Below are 26,053 nucleotides of genomic sequence, written 5' to 3' on the forward strand. Positions count from 1 at the left end.
CACATCTCTGTCGTCAATCCAGCAAACTTCCCAGCATTTACAGCTTTGAGCGTACGGGCCGAGCCTGATTCATCTGTGAAACAACCGAGGTACCTGTGAGGCGCTGTGGAGGATATATATACACAAACATGTAGAGAACATTCTCTGTCGTGCATCATCATCATCATCATCATCATCATCGGAACATTCACCGTGGTGATGCTGACACGATGCTCCAAGTCACATACTCGCTCACCGTGAAAAATGGAATTGCTCGCGTCTTGTTGTTCATGCTATTACACTCGATGTGTCTGATTTGAGATTCATTCATCTGTATCGCATATTGACATAGCACTTTACTACAGTAGCCTGTTCGGACAATGTTGCATAAGTAGCAGTAGTAGTGGTGGTGGTGAGAGTAGTAGTAGTAATAGTAGTAGTAGTAGTAGTAGTAGTAGTAGAAGTAGTAGTAGTCGTAGAAGCAGTAGCAGTAGTAGTAGAAGTAATAGTAGTAGAAGCAGTAGCAATAGTAGTAGTAGAAGTAGTAGTAGTAGCAGTAGCAGCAGTAGTAGAAGTAATAGTAGTAGTAGCAGTAGTAGTAGTAGTAGTAATAGTAGCAGTAGTAGCAGCAGTAGTAGCAGCAGTAGTAGTAGAAGTAATAGTAGCAGTAGCAGCAGCAGTAGTAGTAGAAGTAATAGTAGCAGTAGCAGCAGTAGTAGTAGTAGTAGTAGTAGTAGTAGCAGTAGCAGTAGTAGTAGTAGAAGTAATAGTAGCAGTAGCAGTAGTAGTAGTAGTAGAAGTAATAGTAGCAGTAGCAGCAGTAGTAGTAGAAGTAATAGCAGTAGCAGTAGTAGTAGTAGTAGTAGTAGAAGTAAAAGTAGTAGAAGCAGTAGCAGTAGTAGTAGTAGAAGTAAAAGTAGTAGAAGCAGTAGCAGTAGTAGTAGTAGAAGCAGTAGCAGTAGTAGTAATAATAGAAATAATATTAGAGTAGTAGCAGTACAAGCAGTAGTAGAAGTAATAATAGTAGTAGCAGAAGTAAAACAAATAATAGTGGTGGCACGCATATTGTAATACAGATACTATTGTTGCACACCCATTGTAGAAGTATCGGTGCAACAGCTATTGTAATGCTGATATAAAAAAAGTTGCCATGGCAATATAATGGTGTGATGAACGTTTTGATGTAATCTCCAAATAATCACGCCTTTCATGTTGTAATGCTGATATGAAACAGTTGCTATGGAAATGTAAAGGTGTGATGAACTTTTAATTTAAGTCCCAAAAATAATCACACCTTTCATGTTACGGAAAACATGTATCCTGTGTGTGTGTTTTTTAATTGTTATTATTTCCTATTTACCTGTTTCAGCAAAGCATCTACGATCACATGCCGAACATGTTCCTTCTCAAAACATGTTTTTACCTCAAACCTTCTTGAAAAAAATCTGATAAAACACCTTCAGCTGTGAAAAATGTCAGTCGTTATCATGACATCACACATGACGTCATGTCAACGTCCTCATCAAACAGAAAACTATTGGCAACATATCAAAACATGGGATAACAGATGATGAGGGTAAATGTCATTTCAACTGAAGTTGAAGTCTTGAATCCATAGTAATACTAGAGTTGTATGGGCACAACTGTTGTTATACTAATGCAATTGTTTCATAACCTGAATTCTTTTTACCCTGTTTATCTCTTACAGAAAAGGATATTGGAGTTTATGATTTTATTCATCTTAAAGGTATTTTCCACCTCAGATCCTCCATGAGTTGAACTAAATATGTTACTACTATTCTTTGATCAGATTAAGTGGGGTGGGGTGGGGTAGATTAGTGGTTAAAGCGTTGGCTCATCACGCCAAAGTCCCGGGTTCGATTCCCCACTTCGGTACAATGTGTGAAGCCCATTTCTGGTGTCCCCCGCCGTGATATTGCTGGAATATCGTTAAAAGCGGCGTAAAACCCAACTCACTCACTCATATTGAGTGAGTGAGTGAGTGAATTCATGTTTTACGCAGTACTCACAAATATTCCAGGGATATGGAGGTGGTCTGTAAATAATTTAGTCTGGACCAACCCGCTGATCAACATCATGAGCATCGGTCTACGCAACCGAGATACCATGTTGTGTCAACCAAGCCAAACCACCCGATCCAGCTAGTCGCCTCTTACGACAAGCATGGCTTACTGAAGATCAGTTCTAACTCGGATCTTCACGGACTTGATCAGATTGAAATACAAACGTGCCCGTTTACCTGTAACATACCAAACACCAACACCAGGTGTCACGGGAGGATCACAGGTGTTGTTGGAGAGGCGGTACTTCGTACAAGACGACGTGGGTTTTCGGTATTGTACTCCAAGACATCCTGGCAACTGACGACATTGGACAAAGCAATTCAAGGCGGACACTACCCTCGTCTTCTCTTGAACCGATACATTGAAGCTGAACTGGTGGACTGATTTCTTAAACTGTCGTTGGATCATCTCGAACCCATCACTTCCAGGCTTTGTGGAAATGATCAGCGAAACACACACACTGATTATCACCATCGACCATGTGTGTTTATATCTAAGCAGCAACGACTCCGTTGTACTTTTTAGACTGGAAGATAACAACAAATGAATGGTCATTTTTATCAACTGACTGACTGACTGAGTTTGGTTTTACGCCGCTTTTAGCAATATTCCAGCAATATCACGGCGGGGGACACCAGAAATGGGCTTAACACATTGTACCTATGTGGGGATTCGAACCCGGGTCTTCGGCGTGACGAACCAACTAAGTATAGTAACACTGCGTTAGTGTCATGAATATTCACTGACTCACATTTCGACTATGTAACGTCCTGCATAGCCAACCATTTCTCAACTTAATAACCATCCTTAAAAAGGATATATTAAGTACTACGTAGGAGATACTAAGTTCTACGTAGGAGATAGTAAGTCCTACGTAGGAGATAGTAAGTCCTACATAGGAGATACTAAGTCCTACGTAGGAGATAGTAAGTCATGAATATTCACTGACTCACATTTCGTATGGAGCCATTTCTCAACTAAAAAGGATATATTAAGTACTACGTAGGAGATAGTAAGTCCTACGTAGGAGATAGTAAGTCCTACGTAGGAGATACTAAGTCCTACGTAGGAGATAGTAAGTCCTACGTAGAAGATAGTAAGTCCTACGTAGGAGATACTAAGTCCTACGTAGGAGATAGTAAGTCCTACGTAGGAGATACTAAGTCCTACGTAGGAGATACTAAGTCCTACGTTAGTAAGTCCTACGTTGGAGATAGTAAGTCCTACGTAGGAGATTCTAAGTCCTACGTAAGAGACACTAAGTCCTACGTAGGAGATAGTATGGACTACGTAGGAGATACTAAGTCCTACGTAGTGACCCCCCCCAAAAATTTCACCGTGGCCCTACTACGCTTCCGTAGGAAGCAAAGACAAAATAACGTAGGAGATACTAAGTCCTACGTAGGAGATAGCAAGTCCAACGTAGAAGATAGTAAGTCCTACGTAGTGACCCCAAAAAAGATTTTCACCGTGGCCCTACTACGCTTCCGTAGGAAGCAAAGACAAAATAACGTAGGAGATACTAAGTCCTACGTAGGAGATAGCAAGTCCTACGTAGAAGATAGTAAGTCCTACGTAGTGACCCCAAAAAAATTTTCACCGTGGCCCTACTACGCTTCCGTAGGAAGCAAAGACAAAATAACGTAGGAGATACAAAGTCCTACGTAGGAGATAGCAAGTCCTACGTAGAAGATAGTAAGTCCTACGTAGGAGATACTAAGTCCTACGTTAGTAAGTCCTACGCAGGAGATAGTAAGTCCTACGTAGGAGATTCTAAGTCCTACGTAAGAGACACTAAGTCCTACGTAGGAGATAGTATGGACTACGTAGGAGATACTAAGTCCTACGTAGTGACCCCCCAAAAAATTTTCACCGTGGCCCTACTACGCTTCCGTAGGAAGCAAAGACAAAATAACGTAGGAGATACTAAGTCCTACGTAGGAGATAGCAAGTCCTACGTAGGAGATAGTAAGTCCTACGTAGGAGATAGTAAGTCCTACGTAGGAGATACTAAGTCCTACGTTGGAGATAGTAAGTCCTACATAGGAGATACTAAGTCCTACGTAGGAGATACTAAGTCCTACGTTAGTAAGTCCTACGCAGGAGATAATAAGTCCTACGTAGGAGATTCTAAGTCCTACGTAAGAGACACTAAGTCCTACGTAGGAGATAGTATGGACTACGTAGGAGATACTAAGTCCTACGTAGTGACCCCCCAAAAATTTCACCGTGGCCCTACTACGCTTCCGTAGGAAGCAAAGACAAAATAACGTAGGAGATACTAAGTCCTACGTAGGAGATAGTAAGTCCTACGTAGAAGATAGCAAGTCCTACGTAGGAGATACTAAGTCCTACGTAGGAGATAGTAAGTCCTACGTAGGAGATACTAAGTCCTACGTTAGTAAGTCCTACGCAGGAGATAGTAAGTCCTACGTAGGAGATTCTAAGTCCTACGTAAGAGATACTAAGTCCTACGTAGAAGATAGTATGGACTACGTAGGAGATACTAAGTCCCACGTAGTGACCCCAAAAAATATTTTCACCGTGGCCCTACTACGCTTCCCTAGGAAGCAAAGACAAAATAATTAAAGTAATAAGAAAATAATCGACATTTAAAGCTTTTGAGAGTAACTTGAAGAAAAAGAAAATACTTGAAATTTCAAGTTATTTAAAAGAATAGGAGCACCGAGAAATGAATCGAAGCAAACATGTTCCCCTCTGTTACGCTTGTTAGACACTACACTTACCATATTGACTTCTCATGTCTTAAATGGCACACCTTTAAAACCTATATAATTACATTCAATTCCAACCTGCCATGTCATTTATCAGTATATATGTCTATCTTAGAGCCTTATTGTTTCCATAACAAAATCGCCATTTGAAATAACCAAGACACAAAAAAATTAGAATGATTCCATCAAATTGCAGAGGTTTAGCTGACAAATATAAGAGGAAGGAAGTTATGAGCGGGGTCTGCAATGTATAAGCTCCCAATAAATCTAGCGCAAGAAGCGACGTAATACTTTTGATTAATGATATTGACTACACCATCCATAGAACAATAATCATTATCGATGAACATGGAAAGTATATCATCGCAGATCTAACTGTAGAAGATGAACGAATTACACTTACTAATCTCTATGGACCAAATAACGATAACCCAAATTCTATAGAAACATGTTTGAAAATATGTATGATTTCGGAAATGAATCTATTGCCATTGTGGGTGATTGGAACTTAGTCTTAGACCCATCAACAGAGAATTATAAACACACAAATAACCCAAACTCCAGGGAAGAGGTATTGAACTGTCTTGAATATTACAACGTTTTCGATATTCTGTGAGAATTTAATGAAAATTAAAAGAAATATACGTGGGAGAACAATATCCAGGGCAACAAACTAGATTAAATTTTTTCATTATTTCACAAGACATTTGTGACCTAACCTATTCCAATATTTTACCAGGATATAAATCTGATCATTCTACTATTTCCCTATTTTTTTTCAAACTCTTATCCAAGAAAGAGGGAGAGGTTATTGGGAGTTTAATAATTCCTTGCTTCCCAGATTATGGAAACTTAGTTAGAAATACAATAAAAGAAACCATTGATGAATACACAATATCTGAACCAGTCAGTTATGATAATCCAAAGGAATTACACCTTCTTATTGATGATAGCTTATTTCTAGAAACCCAGTATCAAAAGAGTTCTTGAATATTGTTTTAGCCAAATTCGGTTTTGGTCCTTAAAACAGTCGTTGGATAAATATACTGACATATGAAACAACATCCTGCGTCATCGAACATGGTAAACACTCTGATTTTTGTCGTAAATGAACGTGGATACAGGCAAGGTGACCCTCTGTCACCATACCTCATTATTTTTGTCGCTGAAATACTTGGTTGTATGATTAGAAGTATTGAGTACATCAAAGGTATTACTGCTGGCAATAATGAGTATAAATTAAACCAATATGCAGATGATACGGAACTATTTCTTGATGGAAATGAACAAAGCGTAAATTAATACTGACGAAATTAATACTTTTTTTTATAAAATGTCGGGACTTAAAATAAACATTTATAAGACAAAAGCAATATGAATAAGTTGAAAGAGAAATAGTACGGATATTCTATGTAAGACATTAAAATAGAATGGCCAAAAGGTTTGTTTGAAGTCTTGGGAATTAAATTCTACACAGATGTTAATAATTTGTGGGTAATCAATACAAGAAAAGGACTAGATGAGATAAATAGATTGCTTTTACAATGGAGGAAAAGACATTTGACACTGATTGGCAAAATAACTGTCATAAAAACTTTGGCTATGTCAAGATTTGTTCATCTATTCAATACTCTGCCTAATCCTCCAAAAGATTTCATTACTTCATTGGAGAATATCTTTTTCAAAGTCAGATAGAATGACAAAGCTGATAAAAGCAAAAGGAACAATTTAAAAAGAGTATACAAAAATAGTGGATTAAAGATGGTTGATACTGTAACTTTTTGTGAAGCTTTGAAACTAACTAGCCTGAGATCGTATTGTAGAAAAACAACAATTGAAAATCCCTGTGATATTCCGTTTAATTTCCATTTCATTTAAAAATCTGGTGCAAATGTTGATCAAGTAATTCACATCGATATCCTTATTGGAAGGATGTTTTGAAAGCTTGGAACACATATCGTAAAGAAGTTATGTGAGTTCTGATAATATTTATGAAGTCCTAGCCCAACCACTATGGTTTAACCATAATTACAAAAACCCAACACATTACAATACAAACTGGGCAAGTAAAAGCATTCTTACAATTAAGGACCTGTGTAACAAAACTGGTTTCTAATCCTTTGACAAGTAGAAGGAAATGTATGGCATTAAAGGCACATATCTAGACTATTTACATGTTTTCATTATACTGCCTGAGTCTTGGAAATATAATACGCGTATTAGACACTCTAGAACTAACTCAGTGTTTCATATACTAATAACTGAATGTCATTTGAATTTCTTGAAATCTTGCAAAGGCTCTAGAACTTTTTAGGAAGCCTTGATTTCTAATGATGATTTACCTAAAGTGTGTCTTAAATGACAAGCATCTTTCGCTAATGTTACTGTCGATGGGACTCAGATTTTTATGACGTACAGAAGTGATTCAAAAATGTCAAACTACTTGATTTCCGATACAAAATTTTACATGGTATTATCTATTCATAAAATGAACTGCTTAAAATGAAACTTGTTGACAATTCTGTTTGCTGTTTTTTTTTAATGAGCTGAACGAGAGTATTTGTCATGTTTAGAGAAACACAAACATTCTGGAATGAACTTGAAGTTTGGATGAATACACATATAGAGAACACAACTAAAATAACAAAATACCTTGTTTGGTTTGGTACATTATACAGTGATAGATTATTAAATCATATTATCCTAACTGCCAAACAATATATACATTTATTTGGGATTAACCTACATACTTCAAAGGTTTCTTTTTTGTTTTGAGAGAAATGTTCAATGTGGAAAAGTTCATTGCAATTAAAAATAATAGCTTTCAAAATCTTAACACAACATGGACACCTATATTCGGTACTTAATTTTGAACTCTATGTGTCAAAAACACTGAAAATGTGAACTTTTGTGTAATTTCGAATTCTGTCTCACAAAATGTGAATTGATGTGTAACGATGTACCCTTGGGAACAATAAAAACATGAAAAGAAACAAATAAAAAACAGATATCAATCGTAGCAAAGAAAAAATAATTGAAGTAATGAGAAAATACTCGAAGAAAGGATAAATCAAACAAAGTTACGAGTAAATACTCGAAGCAGCGAGAAAATAAGTACAATACTGAGAAATCTGGCTGAAAAAGTATTTTAACGGACAAAAGTGGCGCATTAGACTTTCGTTCTAAGAAAGCCTTATGCTGCAATCTTTGTACCATAAATATTTTACTGCCACTTTGCAGCACTAGGCTTTCGTTCTAAGAAAGCCTTATGCTGCAATCTTTGTACCATAAATATTATACTGCCACTTTGCAGCACTAGACTTTCGTTCTAAGAAAGCCTTATGCTGCAATCTTTGTATCATAAATATTTTACTGCCACTTTGCAGCACTAGGCTTTCGTTCTAAAAAAGTCTTATGCTGCAATCTTTGTACCATAAATTTACTGCCACTTTGCAGCACTAGGCTTTCGTTCTAAAAAAGTCTTATGCTGCAATCTTTGTACCATAAATATTTTACTGCCACTTTGCAGCATTAGGCTTTCGTACTTTTAACACCCAATAATGCACAACACACTCATTTGAGACTTTAAATCGATCAGCTGAATCTACAATCGTAGTACTAATACTTCACCCCATTAAGATACACTGATCTTATACAAATGGTACTCGTATTACAGACATAGTGGGGAATTTATTGCCGTTTTCGTGATAATATCTATTTGTCGCAAACATATCATTACCTTTTTAAAATGTCACTCGCTGCTCGAGACGTCGTGTAAATGTTCTCAGTAAATGAATGTGATTAATAACCAATGACAATGCTGTCACTTTTGTAGTATAAAATATTTTTCAGCGAAGTTTCTCAGAAACTTTATTTTCTCTTTGCTTCCACTACTTTCTCGTTACTTCGAATAATTTCTCGTCGCTTCGAGTTTTTCTCATTCATCATCATCATCATCATCATCATCATCATCATCATCATCATCATCATCATCATCATCATCATCATCATCATCATCATCATCATCATCATCATCATCATCATCATCATCATCATCATCATCATCATCATCATCATCATCATCATCATCATCATCATCATCATCATCATCATCATCATCATCATCATCATCATCATCATCATCATCATCATCATCATCATCATCATCATCATCATCATCATCATCATCATCATCATCATCATCATCATCATCATCATCATCATCATCATCATCATCATCATCATCATCATCATCATCATCATCATCATCATCATCATCATCATCATCATCATCATCATCATCATCATCATCATCATCATCATCATCATCATCATCATCATCATCATCATCATCATCATCATCATCATCATCATCATCATCATCATCATCATCATCATCATCATCATCATCATCATCATCATCATCATCATCATCATCATCATCATCATCATCATCATCATCATCATCATCATCATCATCATCATCATCATCATCATCATCATCATCATCATCATCATCATCATCATCATCATCATCATCATCATCATCATCATCATCATCATCATCATCATCATCATCATCATCATCATCATCATCATCATCATCATCATCATCATCATCATCATCATCATCATCATCATCATCATCATCATCATCATCATCATCATCATCATCATCATCATCATCATCATCATCATCATCATCATCATCATCATCATCATCATCATCATCATCATCATCATCATCATCATCATCATCATCATCATCATCATCATCATCATCATCATCATCATCATCATCATCATCATCATCATCATCATCATCATCATCATCATCATCATCATCATCATCATCATCATCATCATCATCATCATCATCATCATCATCATCATCATCATCATCATCATCATCATCATCATCATCATCATCATCATCATCATCATCATCATCATCATCATCATCATCATCATCATCATCATCATCATCATCATCATCATCATCATCATCATCATCATCATCATCATCATCATCATCATCATCATCATCATCATCATCATCATCATCATCATCATCATCATCATCATCATCATCATCATCATCATCATCATCATCATCATCATCATCATCATCATCATCATCATCATCATCATCATCATCATCATCATCATCATCATCATCATCATCATCATCATCATCATCATCATCATCATCATCATCATCATCATCATCATCATCATCATCATCATCATCATCATCATCATCATCATCATCATCATCATCATCATCATCATCATCATCATCATCATCATCATCATCATCATCATCATCATCATCATCATCATCATCATCATCATCATCATCATCATCATCATCATCATCATCATCATCATCATCATCATCATCATCATCATCATCATCATCATCATCATCATCATCATCATCATCATCATCATCATCATCATCATCATCATCATCATCATCATCATCATCATCATCATCATCATCATCATCATCATCATCATCATCATCATCATCATCATCATCATCATCATCATCATCATCATCATCATCATCATCATCATCATCATCATCATCATCATCATCATCATCATCATCATCATCATCATCATCATCATCATCATCATCATCATCATCATCATCATCATCATCATCATCATCATCATCATCATCATCATCATCATCATCATCATCATCATCATCATCATCATCATCATCATCATCATCATCATCATCATCATCATCATCATCATCATCATCATCATCATCATCATCATCATCATCATCATCATCATCATCATCATCATCATCATCATCATCATCATCATCATCATCATCATCATCATCATCATCATCATCATCATCATCATCATCATCATCATCATCATCATCATCATCATCATCATCATCATCATCATCATCATCATCATCATCATCATCATCATCATCATCATCATCATCATCATCATCATCATCATCATCATCATCATCATCATCATCATCATCATCATCATCATCATCATCATCATCATCATCATCATCATCATCATCATCATCATCATCATCATCATCATCATCATCATCATCATCATCATCATCATCATCATCATCATCATCATCATCATCATCATCATCATCATCATCATCATCATCATCATCATCATCATCATCATCATCATCATCATCATCATCATCATCATCATCATCATCATCATCATCATCATCATCATCATCATCATCATCATCATCATCATCATCATCATCATCATCATCATCATCATCATCATCATCATCATCATCATCATCATCATCATCATCATCATCATCATCATCATCATCATCATCATCATCATCATCATCATCATCATCATCATCATCATCATCATCATCATCATCATCATCATCATCATCATCATCATCATCATCATCATCATCATCATCATCATCATCATCATCATCATCATCATCATCATCATCATCATCATCATCATCATCATCATCATCATCATCATCATCATCATCATCATCATCATCATCATCATCATCATCATCATCATCATCATCATCATCATCATCATCATCATCATCATCATCATCATCATCATCATCATCATCATCATCATCATCATCATCATCATCATCATCATCATCATCATCATCATCATCATCATCATCATCATCATCATCATCATCATCATCATCATCATCATCATCATCATCATCATCATCATCATCATCATCATCATCATCATCATCATCATCATCATCATCATCATCATCATCATCATCATCATCATCATCATCATCATCATCATCATCATCATCATCATCATCATCATCATCATCATCATCATCATCATCATCATCATCATCATCATCATCATCATCATCATCATCATCATCATCATCATCATCATCATCATCATCATCATCATCATCATCATCATCATCATCATCATCATCATCATCATCATCATCATCATCATCATCATCATCATCATCATCATCATCATCATCATCATCATCATCATCATCATCATCATCATCATCATCATCATCATCATCATCATCATCATCATCATCATCATCATCATCATCATCATCATCATCATCATCATCATCATCATCATCATCATCATCATCATCATCATCATCATCATCATCATCATCATCATCATCATCATCATCATCATCATCATCATCATCATCATCATCATCATCATCATCATCATCATCATCATCATCATCATCATCATCATCATCATCATCATCATCATCATCATCATCATCATCATCATCATCATCATCATCATCATCATCATCATCATCATCATCATCATCATCATCATCATCATCATCATCATCATCATCATCATCATCATCATCATCATCATCATCATCATCATCATCATCATCATCATCATCATCATCATCATCATCATCATCATCATCATCATCATCATCATCATCATCATCATCATCATCATCATCATCATCATCATCATCATCATCATCATCATCATCATCATCATCATCATCATCATCATCATCATCATCATCATCATCATCATCATCATCATCATCATCATCATCATCATCATCATCATCATCATCATCATCATCATCATCATCATCATCATCATCATCATCATCATCATCATCATCATCATCATCATCATCATCATCATCATCATCATCATCATCATCATCATCATCATCATCATCATCATCATCATCATCATCATCATCATCATCATCATCATCATCATCATCATCATCATCATCATCATCATCATCATCATCATCATCATCATCATCATCATCATCATCATCATCATCATCATCATCATCATCATCATCATCATCATCATCATCATCATCATCATCATCATCATCATCATCATCATCATCATCATCATCATCATCATCATCATCATCATCATCATCATCATCATCATCATCATCATCATCATCATCATCATCATCATCATCATCATCATCATCATCATCATCATCATCATCATCATCATCATCATCATCATCATCATCATCATCATCATCATCATCATCATCATCATCATCATCATCATCATCATCATCATCATCATCATCATCATCATCATCATCATCATCATCATCATCATCATCATCATCATCATCATCATCATCATCATCATCATCATCATCATCATCATCATCATCATCATCATCATCATCATCATCATCATCATCATCATCATCATCATCATCATCATCATCATCATCATCATCATCATCATCATCATCATCATCATCATCATCATCATCATCATCATCATCATCATCATCATCATCATCATCATCATCATCATCATCATCATCATCATCATCATCATCATCATCATCATCATCATCATCATCATCATCATCATCATCATCATCATCATCATCATCATCATCATCATCATCATCATCATCATCATCATCATCATCATCATCATCATCATCATCATCATCATCATCATCATCATCATCATCATCATCATCATCATCATCATCATCATCATCATCATCATCATCATCATCATCATCATCATCATCATCATCATCATCATCATCATCATCATCATCATCATCATCATCATCATCATCATCATCATCATCATCATCATCATCATCATCATCATCATCATCATCATCATCATCATCATCATCATCATCATCATCATCATCATCATCATCATCATCATCATCATCATCATCATCATCATCATCATCATCATCATCATCATCATCATCATCATCATCATCATCATCATCATCATCATCATCATCATCATCATCATCATCATCATCATCATCATCATCATCATCATCATCATCATCATCATCATCATCATCATCATCATCATCATCATCATCATCATCATCATCATCATCATCATCATCATCATCATCATCATCATCATCATCATCATCATCATCATCATCATCATCATCATCATCATCATCATCATCATCATCATCATCATCATCATCATCATCATCATCATCATCATCATCATCATCATCATCATCATCATCATCATCATCATCATCATCATCATCATCATCATCATCATCATCATCATCATCATCATCATCATCATCATCATCATCATCATCATCATCATCATCATCATCATCATCATCATCATCATCATCATCATCATCATCATCATCATCATCATCATCATCATCATCATCATCATCATCATCATCATCATCATCATCATCATCATCATCATCATCATCATCATCATCATCATCATCATCATCATCATCATCATCATCATCATCATCATCATCATCATCATCATCATCATCATCATCATCATCATCATCATCATCATCATCATCATCATCATCATCATCATCATCATCATAATCATCACCATCATCATCACCATCATCATCACCATCATCATCATCATCATCATCATCACCATCATCATCACCATCATCATCATCATCATCATCATCATCATCATCATCACCATCGCCATCGCCATCCTCATCATCACCATCACCACCATCATTATCATCATCATCATCATCATCACCATCACCATTATCATCAGAACATTCACTGTGGTAGCACACATATTGTTATACAGATGCTTTTGTTGCACCATTGAAGAAGTATCGATGCAACAGCTACTGTAATGCTAATACGAAACAACTGCAATTTTAATGAAGAGGTGTGATGAACTTTTGATTAAATGTCCCCAAAATCACGTCTTTCATGAATCCCGTTGGCTTTATTTAATTCTGTTACGTCCCATTTACCTGTTTCAGCAAAGGATCTACGATCACATGTCATGCATATTCCTACTCAAATAATGTTTGTGCATCAGACCCTTTTGGAAATTTTCAGAAATACAGATGATAAAATTACAGATGACATCATGTAAACGTCCTCATCAAATATAAAACTATTGACAACATGGGATAACAAATGATAAGAGTAAGAGTCATTTCAGTTGAAGATGATGTTACCCAGGGTTACAGAAGACCAATTCTAACTTGGATCTTCACGGGTTTGATAAGTTTGCAATAAAAACTTGTATGTTTACCTGAAACATACCAAACACCAGAACCAGGTGCCACGGGAGGATCAAGCGTGCTGTTGGAGAGGCGGTACTTCGTACAAGACGACGTGGGGTTTCGGTATTGGACTCCAAGGCATCCGGTCAACTGACGACACTGGACAAAGCAATTCAAGGCGGACACAACCTTCATTTTCTCTTGAACCGATACATTGAAGCTGAACTGGTAGACTGATTTCTTAAACTGTCGTTGGATCATCTCGAACCCATCACTTCCAGCCTTTGCGGAAATGATCAACGAAACAAACACACTGATTATCACCATCGTCCATGTGTGTTTATATCTAAGCAGCAACGACTCCATTGTACCTTTTAGACTGGAAGATAACAACAAATGAATGGTCATTTTTATGAATATACATCTTTCAGTATCAACACACATGGTGACTTCTGGCCATCCCCCTTTGCAATATGAAGATTTGGTTTAGTATTGTATTTCTGTAACACCACCTTGTTTAAGGACGTGACTACATGCATGTTTTATATAATCGAACGGTAGGGACCTTACCGCCATAATATAGCAGAGATAGTGCTTACCACAGCGTTAGTACGAAAACCTAATGTTGCCACATGTGCAGCATAAACATTTTTTCAGCAACATTTCTCGTCGTTTCGATTATTTTGTCGGTGCTTGGGAGTATTTTCTCGTTATTTCAATTATGTTCTCGTTAGTTCATTCATTTTCTCGTTACTTTAATTTATATATAAGTTGTTGTTTCTTTAAATTGAAATTTCAAGTTTTTTTGTTTTTGTTCCTTAGATTAGTTTCTCATGATTTCAAATATTTTCTTCAAATTTCAAGTATTGTCTTGTTGCTTCCATTAAATTCCCGTTGCTTCGAGTATAGTCTCGAAATTTCAAGTTATTGAAATAAACTAGAAGCAACGAGAGATCAATTGAAGCACAAAAAAAACAATTGAAGTAATGAGAAAATAATCGACATTTCAAGCTTTTGAAAGAAACTTGAAGTAACTAGAAAATACTTGAAATTTCAAGTTATTTCAAATTATAGGAGCACCGAGAAATGAATGGAAGCAAACATGTTCCCCTCTGTTACGCTTGTTAGACACTACACTTACCATATTGACTTCTCATGTCTTAAATGGCACGCTCTTAAAACCTGTATAATTACATTCAATTCTAACCTGCCATGTCATTTATCAGTATATATGTCTATCTTAGAGCCTTATTGTTTCCATAACAAAATCGCCATTTGAAATTACCAAGACACAAAAAATTAGAATGATTCCATCAAATTGCAGAGGTTTAGCTGACAAATATAAGAGGAAGGAAGTTATGAGCGGGGTCTGCAATGTATAAGCTCCCAATAAATCTAGCGCAAGAAGCGACGTAATACTTTTGATTAATGATATTGACTACACCATCCATAGAACAATAATCATTATCGATGAAAATGGAAAGTATATCATCGCAGATCTAACTGTAGAAGATGAACGATTTACACTTACTAATCTCTATGGACCAAATAACGATAACCCAAATTCTATAGAAACATGTTTGAAAATATGTATGATTTCGGAAATGAATCTATTGTTATTGTGGGTGATTGGAACTTAGTCTTAGACACATCAATAGATTTAGAGAATTACAAATACATAACTAACCCAAACTCCAGGGAAGAGGTATTGAACTGTCTTGAATATTACAACTTTTCGATATTCTGTGAGAATTTAATAAAAATAAAGGTCACATGCAACGTAAAACACAACTTTGCAGATTCTGATACCTTTCGGTATGGACATACCGAAACAAATCGTCAAAATGCAAATTCAACTTATAAAGTTGAAAAATAACGTGATGAAAAAACGCGCGAAATCGGAGTTCAAACGTTTCACTAATTTTCCCCAGACTTTTCGGGGGAAAACGGGTTTCAACAGCTGGGTTGCGCTCATAGCACGTGCGCAAGTAAATAGGTTCGCGCATCTTGGAAGCAGGTTGTCCGGTGAATACTCGGTGAAGGCTTTGGTGTGAGCTATTTTTCTAATGTTTTGTTGATATCTCACAGGCGCGAGCTTTTTATATGTTATGACAGTAAATTAACTGTTTATATAATTTCATTTGTCTATTTCACCACACGTTCTTCTTACCGAGACACTTTCTCAGTTCGATACTTAAAAGCAATGTCATTATTTAGCGTTGACAGAATGTTTAACTGTGATATAGATATGTCGTTGTCACAGACAAAACTCAATGTCTTGTTTTATTGACACCTGTGTGTCTGCCTGCCTGTCTGCTAATGACAATATTCAATACACAGCTGCTATCACTGACCACATGCAATTTGAACCTAACTCCAATCAGGCTATACACCATAAACAAAATGCATTGATTTATGGCCCGAGTTCGGTCTCTGTCACATTATGTAATTACACAGACAGGCAGGTGTGATACTTGAACACATGACATGTTATGATGTCTGTTGATTGCAAAATGTTATACACAAAAAATGAGCATTTATTTACAAAACCCAACATCTCTCTATATATACACACACAATTAGCCGTGAAGGCATCTGCAAATGAACCAGCCGTTACACTTGAGTGCACACCTACCCGCTCTGACTGGGTTCGGTATCCCGGCTGCTTCGTTTCTGGGGAAGTAAACCGAAGTACACAATTTTGCACTTTCGATTTGCGATTGTACGCTTATAATTTTGTTTATATATTTTTTCGTAACCAGCAATGTATATTATATGTCCTGAATAAGTGATAATTATGTTTTAATTATGTTTGATTTTTTGGTTGCATGTGACGTTTAAAAGAGATATACGTGGTGGAACAATATCCAGGGGAACAAGCTAGATTAGATTTGTTCATTATTTCACAAGACATTTGTGACCTAACCTATTCCAATATTTTACCAGGATATAAATCTGATCATTCTACTATTTCCCTATTTTTTCCAAACTCTTAACCAAGAAAGAGGGAGAGGTTATTGGGAGTTTAATAATTCCTTGCTTCCCAGATTATGGAAACTTAAGTTAGAAATGCTATAAAAGAAACCATTGATGAATACACAATATCTGAACCAGTCAGTTATGATAATCCAAAGGAATTACAGCTTAAGATTGATGATAGCTTATTTCTAGAAACCCAGTATCAAAAGAGTTCTTGAATATTGTTTAAGTCAAATTTGGTTTTGGTCCTGAAATCATTCGTTGGATAAATATACTGACATATGAAACAACATTCTACGTCATCGAACATGGTAAACTCACTGATTTCTTTCGTAAATGAACATGGATACAGGCAAGGTGACCCTCTGTCACCGTACCTCATTATTTTTGTCGCTGAAATACTTGGTTGTATGATTAGAAGTATTGAGTACATCAAAGGTATTACTACTGGCAATAATGAGTATAAATTAAACCAATATGCAATATGCAGATGATACGGAACTATTTCTTGATGGAAATGAACAAAGGGTAAAGGCTGCTATCGATGAAATTAATACTTCTTTTATAAAATGTCAGGACTTAAAATGACCATTAATAAGACAAAAGCAATATGGATAAGTTGAAAGAGAAATAGTACGGATATACTATGTAAGACATTAAAATAGAATGGCAAAAGGGTGTGTTTGAAGTCTTGAGTATTAAATTCTACACAGATGTTAATAATTTGTGGGTAATCAATACAAGAAAAGGACTAGATGAGATAAATAGATTGCTTTCACAATGGAGGAAAAGACACTTGACACTTATTGGCAAAATAACTGTCATAAAAACTTTGGCTATGTCAAGATTTGTTCATATATTCAATACTCTGCCTAATCCTCCAAAAGATTTCATTACTTCATTGGAGAATATCTTTTTCACAGTCAGATGGAAAAAACCCAACACATTACAATAGAAACTGGGCAGGTAAAAGCATTCTGACAATTAAGGACCTGTGTGATAAAAGGACCTGGTTTCTCATCCTTTGACAAGTTGAAGGAAATGTATGGCATTAAAGGCTCAGATGGGACTCAGATTTTTATGAATTACAGAAGTGGTTTCAAAAATGTCAAACTACTTGATTTCCGATACAAGCTTTCACATGGTATTATCTATACTTAAAATGAACTGTCTAATTCTGTTTGCTGGTTTTTTTAATGAGCTGAACGAGAGTATTTGTCATGTTTAGAGAAACACAAACATTCTGGAATGAACATGAAGTTTGGATGAATACACATATTGGGAACACAACTAAAATAACAAAATACCTTGTTTGGTTTGGTGCATTATACAGTGATAGATTATTAAATCATATTATCCTAACTGCCAAACAATATATACATTTATTTGGGATTAACCTACATACTTCAAAGGTTTTTTGTTGTTTTGAGAGAAATGTTTAATGCGGAAAAGTTCATTGCAATTAAAAATAAAAACCTTCAAAATCTTAACACAAAATGGTGATTCTATATTCGGTACGTAATTTTGAACTGTATGTGTCAAAACACTGAAAATGTGAACTTTTGCGTAATTTCGAATTCTGTCTCACAAAATGTGAATTGGTGTGTAACGATGTACCCTTGGGAACAAAAAAAAACATGAAAAGAAACAAATAAAAAACAATAAAAAATCAATCGAAGAAAACAAAAAATAATTGAAGTAATGAGAAAATACTCGAAGAGAGGAGAAATCAAACAAAGTTACGAGTAAATACTCGAAGCAGAGAGAACATAAGTACAATACTGAGAAACCTGGCTGAAAAAATATTTTTTCGTACTAAAATGGCAGCATTAGACTTTCGTTCTAAGAAAGCCTTATGCTGCAATCTTTGTACCATAAATATTTTACTGCCACTTTGCAGCATTAGGCTTTCGTACATTTAACACCCAATAATGCACAACACACTCATTTGAGACTTTACATCGATCAGCTGAATCAACAATCGTAGTACTAATACTTCACCCCATTAAGATCCACTGATCTTATACAAATGGTACTCGTATTACAGACATTGTGGGGAATTTATTGCCGTTTTCGTGATAATATCTATTTGTCGCAAACATATCATTACCTTTTTAAAATGTCACTCGCTGCTCACGATGTCATGTAAATGTTCTCAGTAAATGAATGTAATTAGTAACCAATGACAATGCTGTCACTTTGCAGCATAAAGTATGTTTCAGCGAAGTTTCTCTGTATTTCATTTATTTTCTCTTTGCTTCCAGTACTAACTCGTTACGTCGAATAATTTCTCGTTGCTACGAGTTTTTTCTCGTTACTTCAAGTTTCATTCATTTCCATTTCAGACCCGTGAAGTTCCGGGTTAGAATATTGGCCTTCAGTAACCCATGCTTGTCGTAAGAGGCGACTAACGGGATCGGGTGGTCAGGCTCGCTGACTTGGTTGACACATGTCATCGGTTCCCGATTGCGCAGATCGATGTTCATGTTGTTGATCACTGGATTGTCTGGTCCAGACTCGATTATTTACTCTCCGCCGCCATATAGCTGGAATATTGCTGAGTGCGGCGTAAAACTAAACTCACTCACTCACTCATTTCCTTTTCAAGCATTTTCTCGTTATTTCAAGTTTCTGTCAAAAACCTGAAATGTCTACTTTTTGTAAGAAAATATTTGAAGTAAGGGAGAAATTAATCGAAATTTCAATTTATTTCACAATATACTTGACGCAACGATAAATTAATTGAAGCAACAAGAACATACTTTAAATTTCAAGAAAATATTTGATTTGATGAGAAAATACTCGGATCAAAGAGAAACTAATTAACGTGACCAGAAAATACAATAAATACAATATCATAGTCAACTCGGGACTACAGGTCGTACATGTAACAGGTCATTTCAGTTAACGTTGAAACATCACCAAGGGTCGAAACAAAATCAGACTCGCTGACTAGGTTGACACACACCATCGTATTTGGTTTTCAGTATCTCATGCTTGTCGTGAGGCGACTAACGGGATCGGTGGTCAGACTCGGTTGACACACACCAACGTATTTAGTTTTCAGTAGCCCATGCTTGTCGTGAGGCGACTAACGGGATCGGTGGTCAGACATGTAGACTTGGTTGACACACACCAACGTATTTAGTTTTCAGTAGCCCATGCTTGTCGTGAGGCGACTAACGGGATCGGTGGTCAGACTCGGTTGACACACACCAACGTATTTAGTTTTCAGTAGCCCATGCTTGTCGTGAGGCGACTAACGGGATCGGTGGTCAGACATGTAGACTTGGTTGACACACACCATCGTATTTGTTTTTCAGTAACCCATGCTTGTCGTGAGGCGACTGCGGGATCGGTGGTCAGACTCCCTGACCTGGTTGACACATGCAATCGTATCCCAATAACGTAGATCAATGCGCATGGATCACTGGATTGTCTGGTCCAGACTAAATTATTTACAGACTGTTGTCATATAGTTGGAGTATTGCTGAGTGCAACAACAACCAGCCAACAATCAATCAATTTCTGGTGTCCCTTGTCGTGATATTCCTGAAATATTACTAAAATCCACATAAAACAAAACTCACTCATTCACTCTGGCACAAGCTCACTCACCTATGTTTTAGCATGCTGACTTGTGGTGTCTCAGTCAGGTACACAGAGCGAAGGACTTTAGAATGTTTTCCTGCCGGAAATCCTTTAGTGAATAAGATTCTGGCAGTCTACAATGACTTTCACAGACTTTGACAGTGACATATTTGCTATTGCGTCATTGAGGAAAAAATATCTCATCAACGTCAGCTTGCTTTTGTATGATTTGCTCCAGAGATCTACGAGTGAAAAACAATCACCATTTAGTGGGTTTCCAAACTGTCATATAACTCTTTATTCCGTTTTTTAGTTAAAGAGTTCAGTTGTTCCGCAATGAGAGTTACTTTCTCTTAATTATTGACATATATGACACTTTCAATGATTTTTGTGCAACCAACTGATTTATTATTTAAAGAAACTACTTAAGAGAAAACAGGTAGATTTCAAGGTAGGCAGCACATATGAATGCCAGGAAGTGGCAACGGTGGTTTGCATGGACGATGGCAGTAGCAGTATTATCTGCTGCTATATAGACATATTTCATGTGTTAATGGTCAATTCCGCTATCTTGCGGTTTTTTGCATCTGGTTGCCCCCAGATTGCTTTCTTTTATGTTGGACAGATTATTAAAAAAACTGTGAACTTTTGCTACGTTTTCTATTATTACCTCAATATTATATATTACGATAATAAGCCGTAGATGAGTCCCGATCGCGATGGTTTGGGGTGGCAATTACAGCAGGATGAGAATCATCCCCAGACACAGGTACATCCCCAGACACAGGTACATCACCAGACACAGGTACATCACCAGACCCCGGTATATCACCAGACCCAGGTATATCACCAGACACAGACACAGGTACATCACCAGACACAGGTACCAGTGCCTGGCAATGTACCTGTGTCTGGGGATGTACCTGTGTCTCGTGATGCACCTGTGTCTGGGGATGTACCTGTGTCTCGTGATGCACCTGTGTCTGGGGATGTACCTGTGTCTGGTGATGTACCTGTGTCTCGTGATGTACCTGTGTCTGGGGATGTACCTGTGTCTGGTTATGAACCTGTGTATGTGGAAGTACCTGTGATGTACCTGTGTCTCGTGATGTACCTGTGTCTTGGGATGTACCTGTGTCTGGGCATGTACCTGTGTCTGGGGATGTAACTGGGTCTGGTGATGTACCTGTGTCTCGTGATGTACCTGTGTCTGGGGATGTACCTGTGTCTGGTTATGAACCTGTGTCTGGGGAAGTACCTGTGATGTACCTGTGTCTCGTGATGTACCTGTGTCTAATGATGAACCTGTGTATGGGGAAGTACCTGTGATGTACCTGTGTCTGGTGATGTACCTGTGTCTTGGGATGTACCTGTGTCTGGGCATGTACCTGTGTCAGGGGATGTAACTGGGGCTGGTGATGTACCTGTGTCTCGTGATGTACCTGTGTCTGGGGATGTACCTGTGTCTGGTTATGAACCTGTGTATGGGGAAGTACCTGTGATGTAACTGTGTCTCGTGATGTACCTGTGTCTAATGACGAACCTGTGTATGGGGAAGTACCTGTGATGTACCTGTGTCTGGTGATGTACCTGTGTCTTGTGATGTACCTGTGTCTGGGGATGTACCTGTGTCTGGGGATGTACCTGTGTATTGGGATTTACCAGTGTCTGGTGATGAACCTGTGTATGGGGATGTACCTGTGTCTCGTGATGTACCTGTGTCTGATGATGTACCTGTGTCTGGTGATGTACCTGTGTCTGGTGATGTACCTGTGTCTCGTGATGTACCTGTGTCTGATGATGTACCTGTGTCTGGGGATGTACCTGTGTCTGGTGATGTACCTGTGTCTGGTGATGTACCTGTGTCTGGTGATGTACCTGTGTCTGGTGATGTACCTGTGTCTGATGATGTACCTGTGTCTGGTGATGTACCTGTGTCTGGTGATGTACCTGTGTCTCGTGATGTACCTGTGTCCGATGATGTACCTGTGTCCGATGATGTACCTGTGTCTCATGATGTACCTGTGTCTGGTGATGTACCTGTGTCTGGTGATGTACCTGTGTCTCGTGATGTACCTGTGTCTGGTGATGTACCTGTGTCTGGTGATGTACCTGTGTCCGATGATGTACCTGTGTCTGGGGATGTACCTGTGTCTGGTGATGTACCTGTGTCTGGTGATGTACCTGTGTCTCTGTGATGTACCTGTGTCCCTGTGTCTCAGTGATGTACCTGTGTCTGGGGATGTACCTGTGTCTGGGGACCTGTGTCCTGATGTACCTGTGTATTGGGATTTACCTGTGTCTGGTGATGAACCTGTGTATGGGGATGTACCTGTGTCTCGTGATGTACCTGTGTCTGATGATGTACCTGTGTCTGGTGATGTACCTGTGTCTGGTGATGTACCTGTGTCTCGTGATGTACCTGTGTCTCGTGATGTACCTGTGTCTGGTGATGTACCTGTGTCTCGTGATGTACCTGTGTCTGGTGATGTACCTGTGTCTGGTGATGTACCTGTGTCTCGTGATGTACCTGTGTCTGGTGATGTACCTGTGTCTGGTGATGTAGCTGTGTCCGATGATGTACCTGTATCTGGGGATGTACCTGTGTCTGGGAATGTACCTGTATCTGGGGATGTACCTGTGTCTCGTGAAGTACCTGTGTCTCGTGATGTACCTGTGTCTAGTGATGTACCTGTGTCTGGGAATGTACCTGTGTCTGGTGATGTACCTGTGTCTGGTGATGTACCTGTGTCTCGTGATGTACCTGTGTCTCGTGATGTACCTGTGTCTGGTGATGTACCTGTGTCTGGGAATGTACCTGTGTCTGGTGATGTACCTGTGTCTGGTGATGTACCTGTGTCTGGTGATGTACCTGTGTCTGGTGATGTACCTGTGTCTGGTGATGTACCTGTGTCTGGTGATGTACCTGTGTCTCGTGATGTACCTGTGTCTGGATGATGTACCTGTGTCTGGGATGATGTACCTGTGTCTGGTGATGTACCTGTGTCTGTGATGTACCTGTGTCTGGTGATGTACCTGTGTCTCGTGATGTACCTGTGTCTGGTGATGTACCTGTGTCTGGGGATGTACCTGTGTCTGGGGATGTACCTGTGTGTATTGGTGATGTACCTGTGTCTGGTGATGTACCTGTGTCTGGTGATGTACCCATGTGTCTCGTGATGTACCTGTGATGTATGTACCTGTGTCTGGTGATGTACCTGTGTCTGGTGATGTACCTGTGTCTCGTGATGTACCTGTGATGTACCCATGTCTGTGATGATGTACCTGTGTCTGGTGATGTACCTGTGTCCTGGTGATGTACCTGTGTCTCGTGATGTACCTGTGTCTCGTGATGTACCTGTGTCTGGTGATGTACCTGTGTCTCGTGATGTACCTGTGTCTGGTGATGTACCTGTGTCTCGGTGATGTACCTGTGTCTGGTGATGTACCTGTGTCTGGTGATGTACCTGTGTCTGGTGATGTACCTGTGTCCGATGATGTACCTGTGTCTGGGGATGTACCTGTGTCTGGGATGTACCTGTGTCTGGGGATGTACCTGTGTCTCGTGATGTACCTGTGTCTCGTGATGTACCTGTGTCTCGTGATGTACCTGTGTCTGGGGATGTACCTGTGTCTGGTGATGTACCTGTGTCTGGTGATGTACCTGTGTCTGTCTCTGTGATGTACCTGTGTCTCGTGATGTACCTGTGTCTGTCTCTGTGATGTACCTGTGTCTGGGAATGTACCTGTGTCTGGGGATGTACCTGTGTCTGGTGATGTACCTGTGTCTGGTGATGTACCTGTGTCTAGTGATGTACCTGTGTCTCGTGATGTACCTGTGTCTGATGATGTACCTGTGTCTGGTGATGTACCTGTGTCTCGTGATGTACCTGTGTCTCGTGATGTACCTGTGTCTCATGATGCATCTGTGTCTGGGGATCTACCTGTGTCTAATGATGCACCTGTGTCTCGTGATGTACCTGTGTCTGGTGGGCAGACACATCAATAGAACAGCGCGCCAGTTAGCCCTGTGCGAGGATTCTAAATTTAGGTCACCGACACCGTCGTTTGTTTTCTGCCTTAAATTAATCGTAATTATCCTGAGAGAGTATTAAATTTGGCATCTTAGAAAAGAAATACAGTTCGCTCTACCACCATGTATAGTGTAATAAAGCTCACTTTCGCCCTGAAATATTAGAGTTAAAGTACGAGGACGCTTGCGACCGATTGCTTTAACGTTATAATGTATAACGTATTTCTTAAGTAGAGGGCCCCGATGAATGTGTTATGTCTGACGTGAAAGCGTACATTTGACTGGATGGGAAGCATGTTTGATGCTCAAACGTTCTTTTTGAAGGTGGCTAAGCAGAATAAGCATTGTGAGTGAGTTTAGTTTTACGCCGCTATTAGCAATATTCCAGCGCGGCGGGGGCCATCAGAAATGGTTTTCACACGTTGTGCCCATGTGAAGAATCGAACCAGGGTCTTCGGCGTGACGAGCGAACGCTCTTACCACTAGATTACCCCCTTCGCCCCCAGAAAGATTATAGTGAGTGAGTGAGTTTAGTTCTACTCCGCACTCTGCAATGTTCAAGCTATAT

At 37.8% G+C, this 26,053-nt stretch overlaps 3 protein-coding genes across 3 annotated transcripts; all 3 read left to right on the forward strand.

The window, feature by feature from the left end:
• Positions 1-6,228: 6,228 nt before the first annotated feature.
• LOC124255056 (uncharacterized protein DDB_G0271670-like) lies at positions 6,229-9,753 on the forward strand (the record flags this gene model as incomplete). The annotated part of the gene is made up of 2 exons (XM_046688894.1): positions 6,229-6,239; positions 8,730-9,753. Coding segments are annotated over exons 1-2 (1,035 nt in total), but the record flags the coding sequence as incomplete, so codon positions are not given.
• Positions 9,754-11,433: 1,680 nt separating this feature from the next.
• LOC124255057 (putative uncharacterized protein DDB_G0271974) lies at positions 11,434-13,323 on the forward strand (the record flags this gene model as incomplete). The annotated part of the gene is made up of 2 exons (XM_046688895.1): positions 11,434-11,490; positions 13,270-13,323. Coding segments are annotated over 2 exons (111 nt in total), but the record flags the coding sequence as incomplete, so codon positions are not given.
• A 186-nt stretch (positions 13,324-13,509) lies between these two features.
• On the forward strand, positions 13,510-14,169 carry LOC124255064 (uncharacterized protein DDB_G0271670; the record flags this gene model as incomplete). The annotated part of the gene is made up of 1 exon (XM_046688898.1): positions 13,510-14,169. A coding segment is annotated over one exon (660 nt), but the record flags the coding sequence as incomplete, so codon positions are not given.
• Between the last annotated feature and the right edge of the window lie 11,884 nt (positions 14,170-26,053).

Source organism: Haliotis rubra, unplaced genomic scaffold, assembly GCF_003918875.1.
Source record: "Haliotis rubra isolate DU_JTF1 unplaced genomic scaffold, ASM391887v1 Scf590, whole genome shotgun sequence".
NCBI lineage: Eukaryota > Metazoa > Mollusca > Gastropoda > Lepetellida > Haliotidae > Haliotis > Haliotis rubra.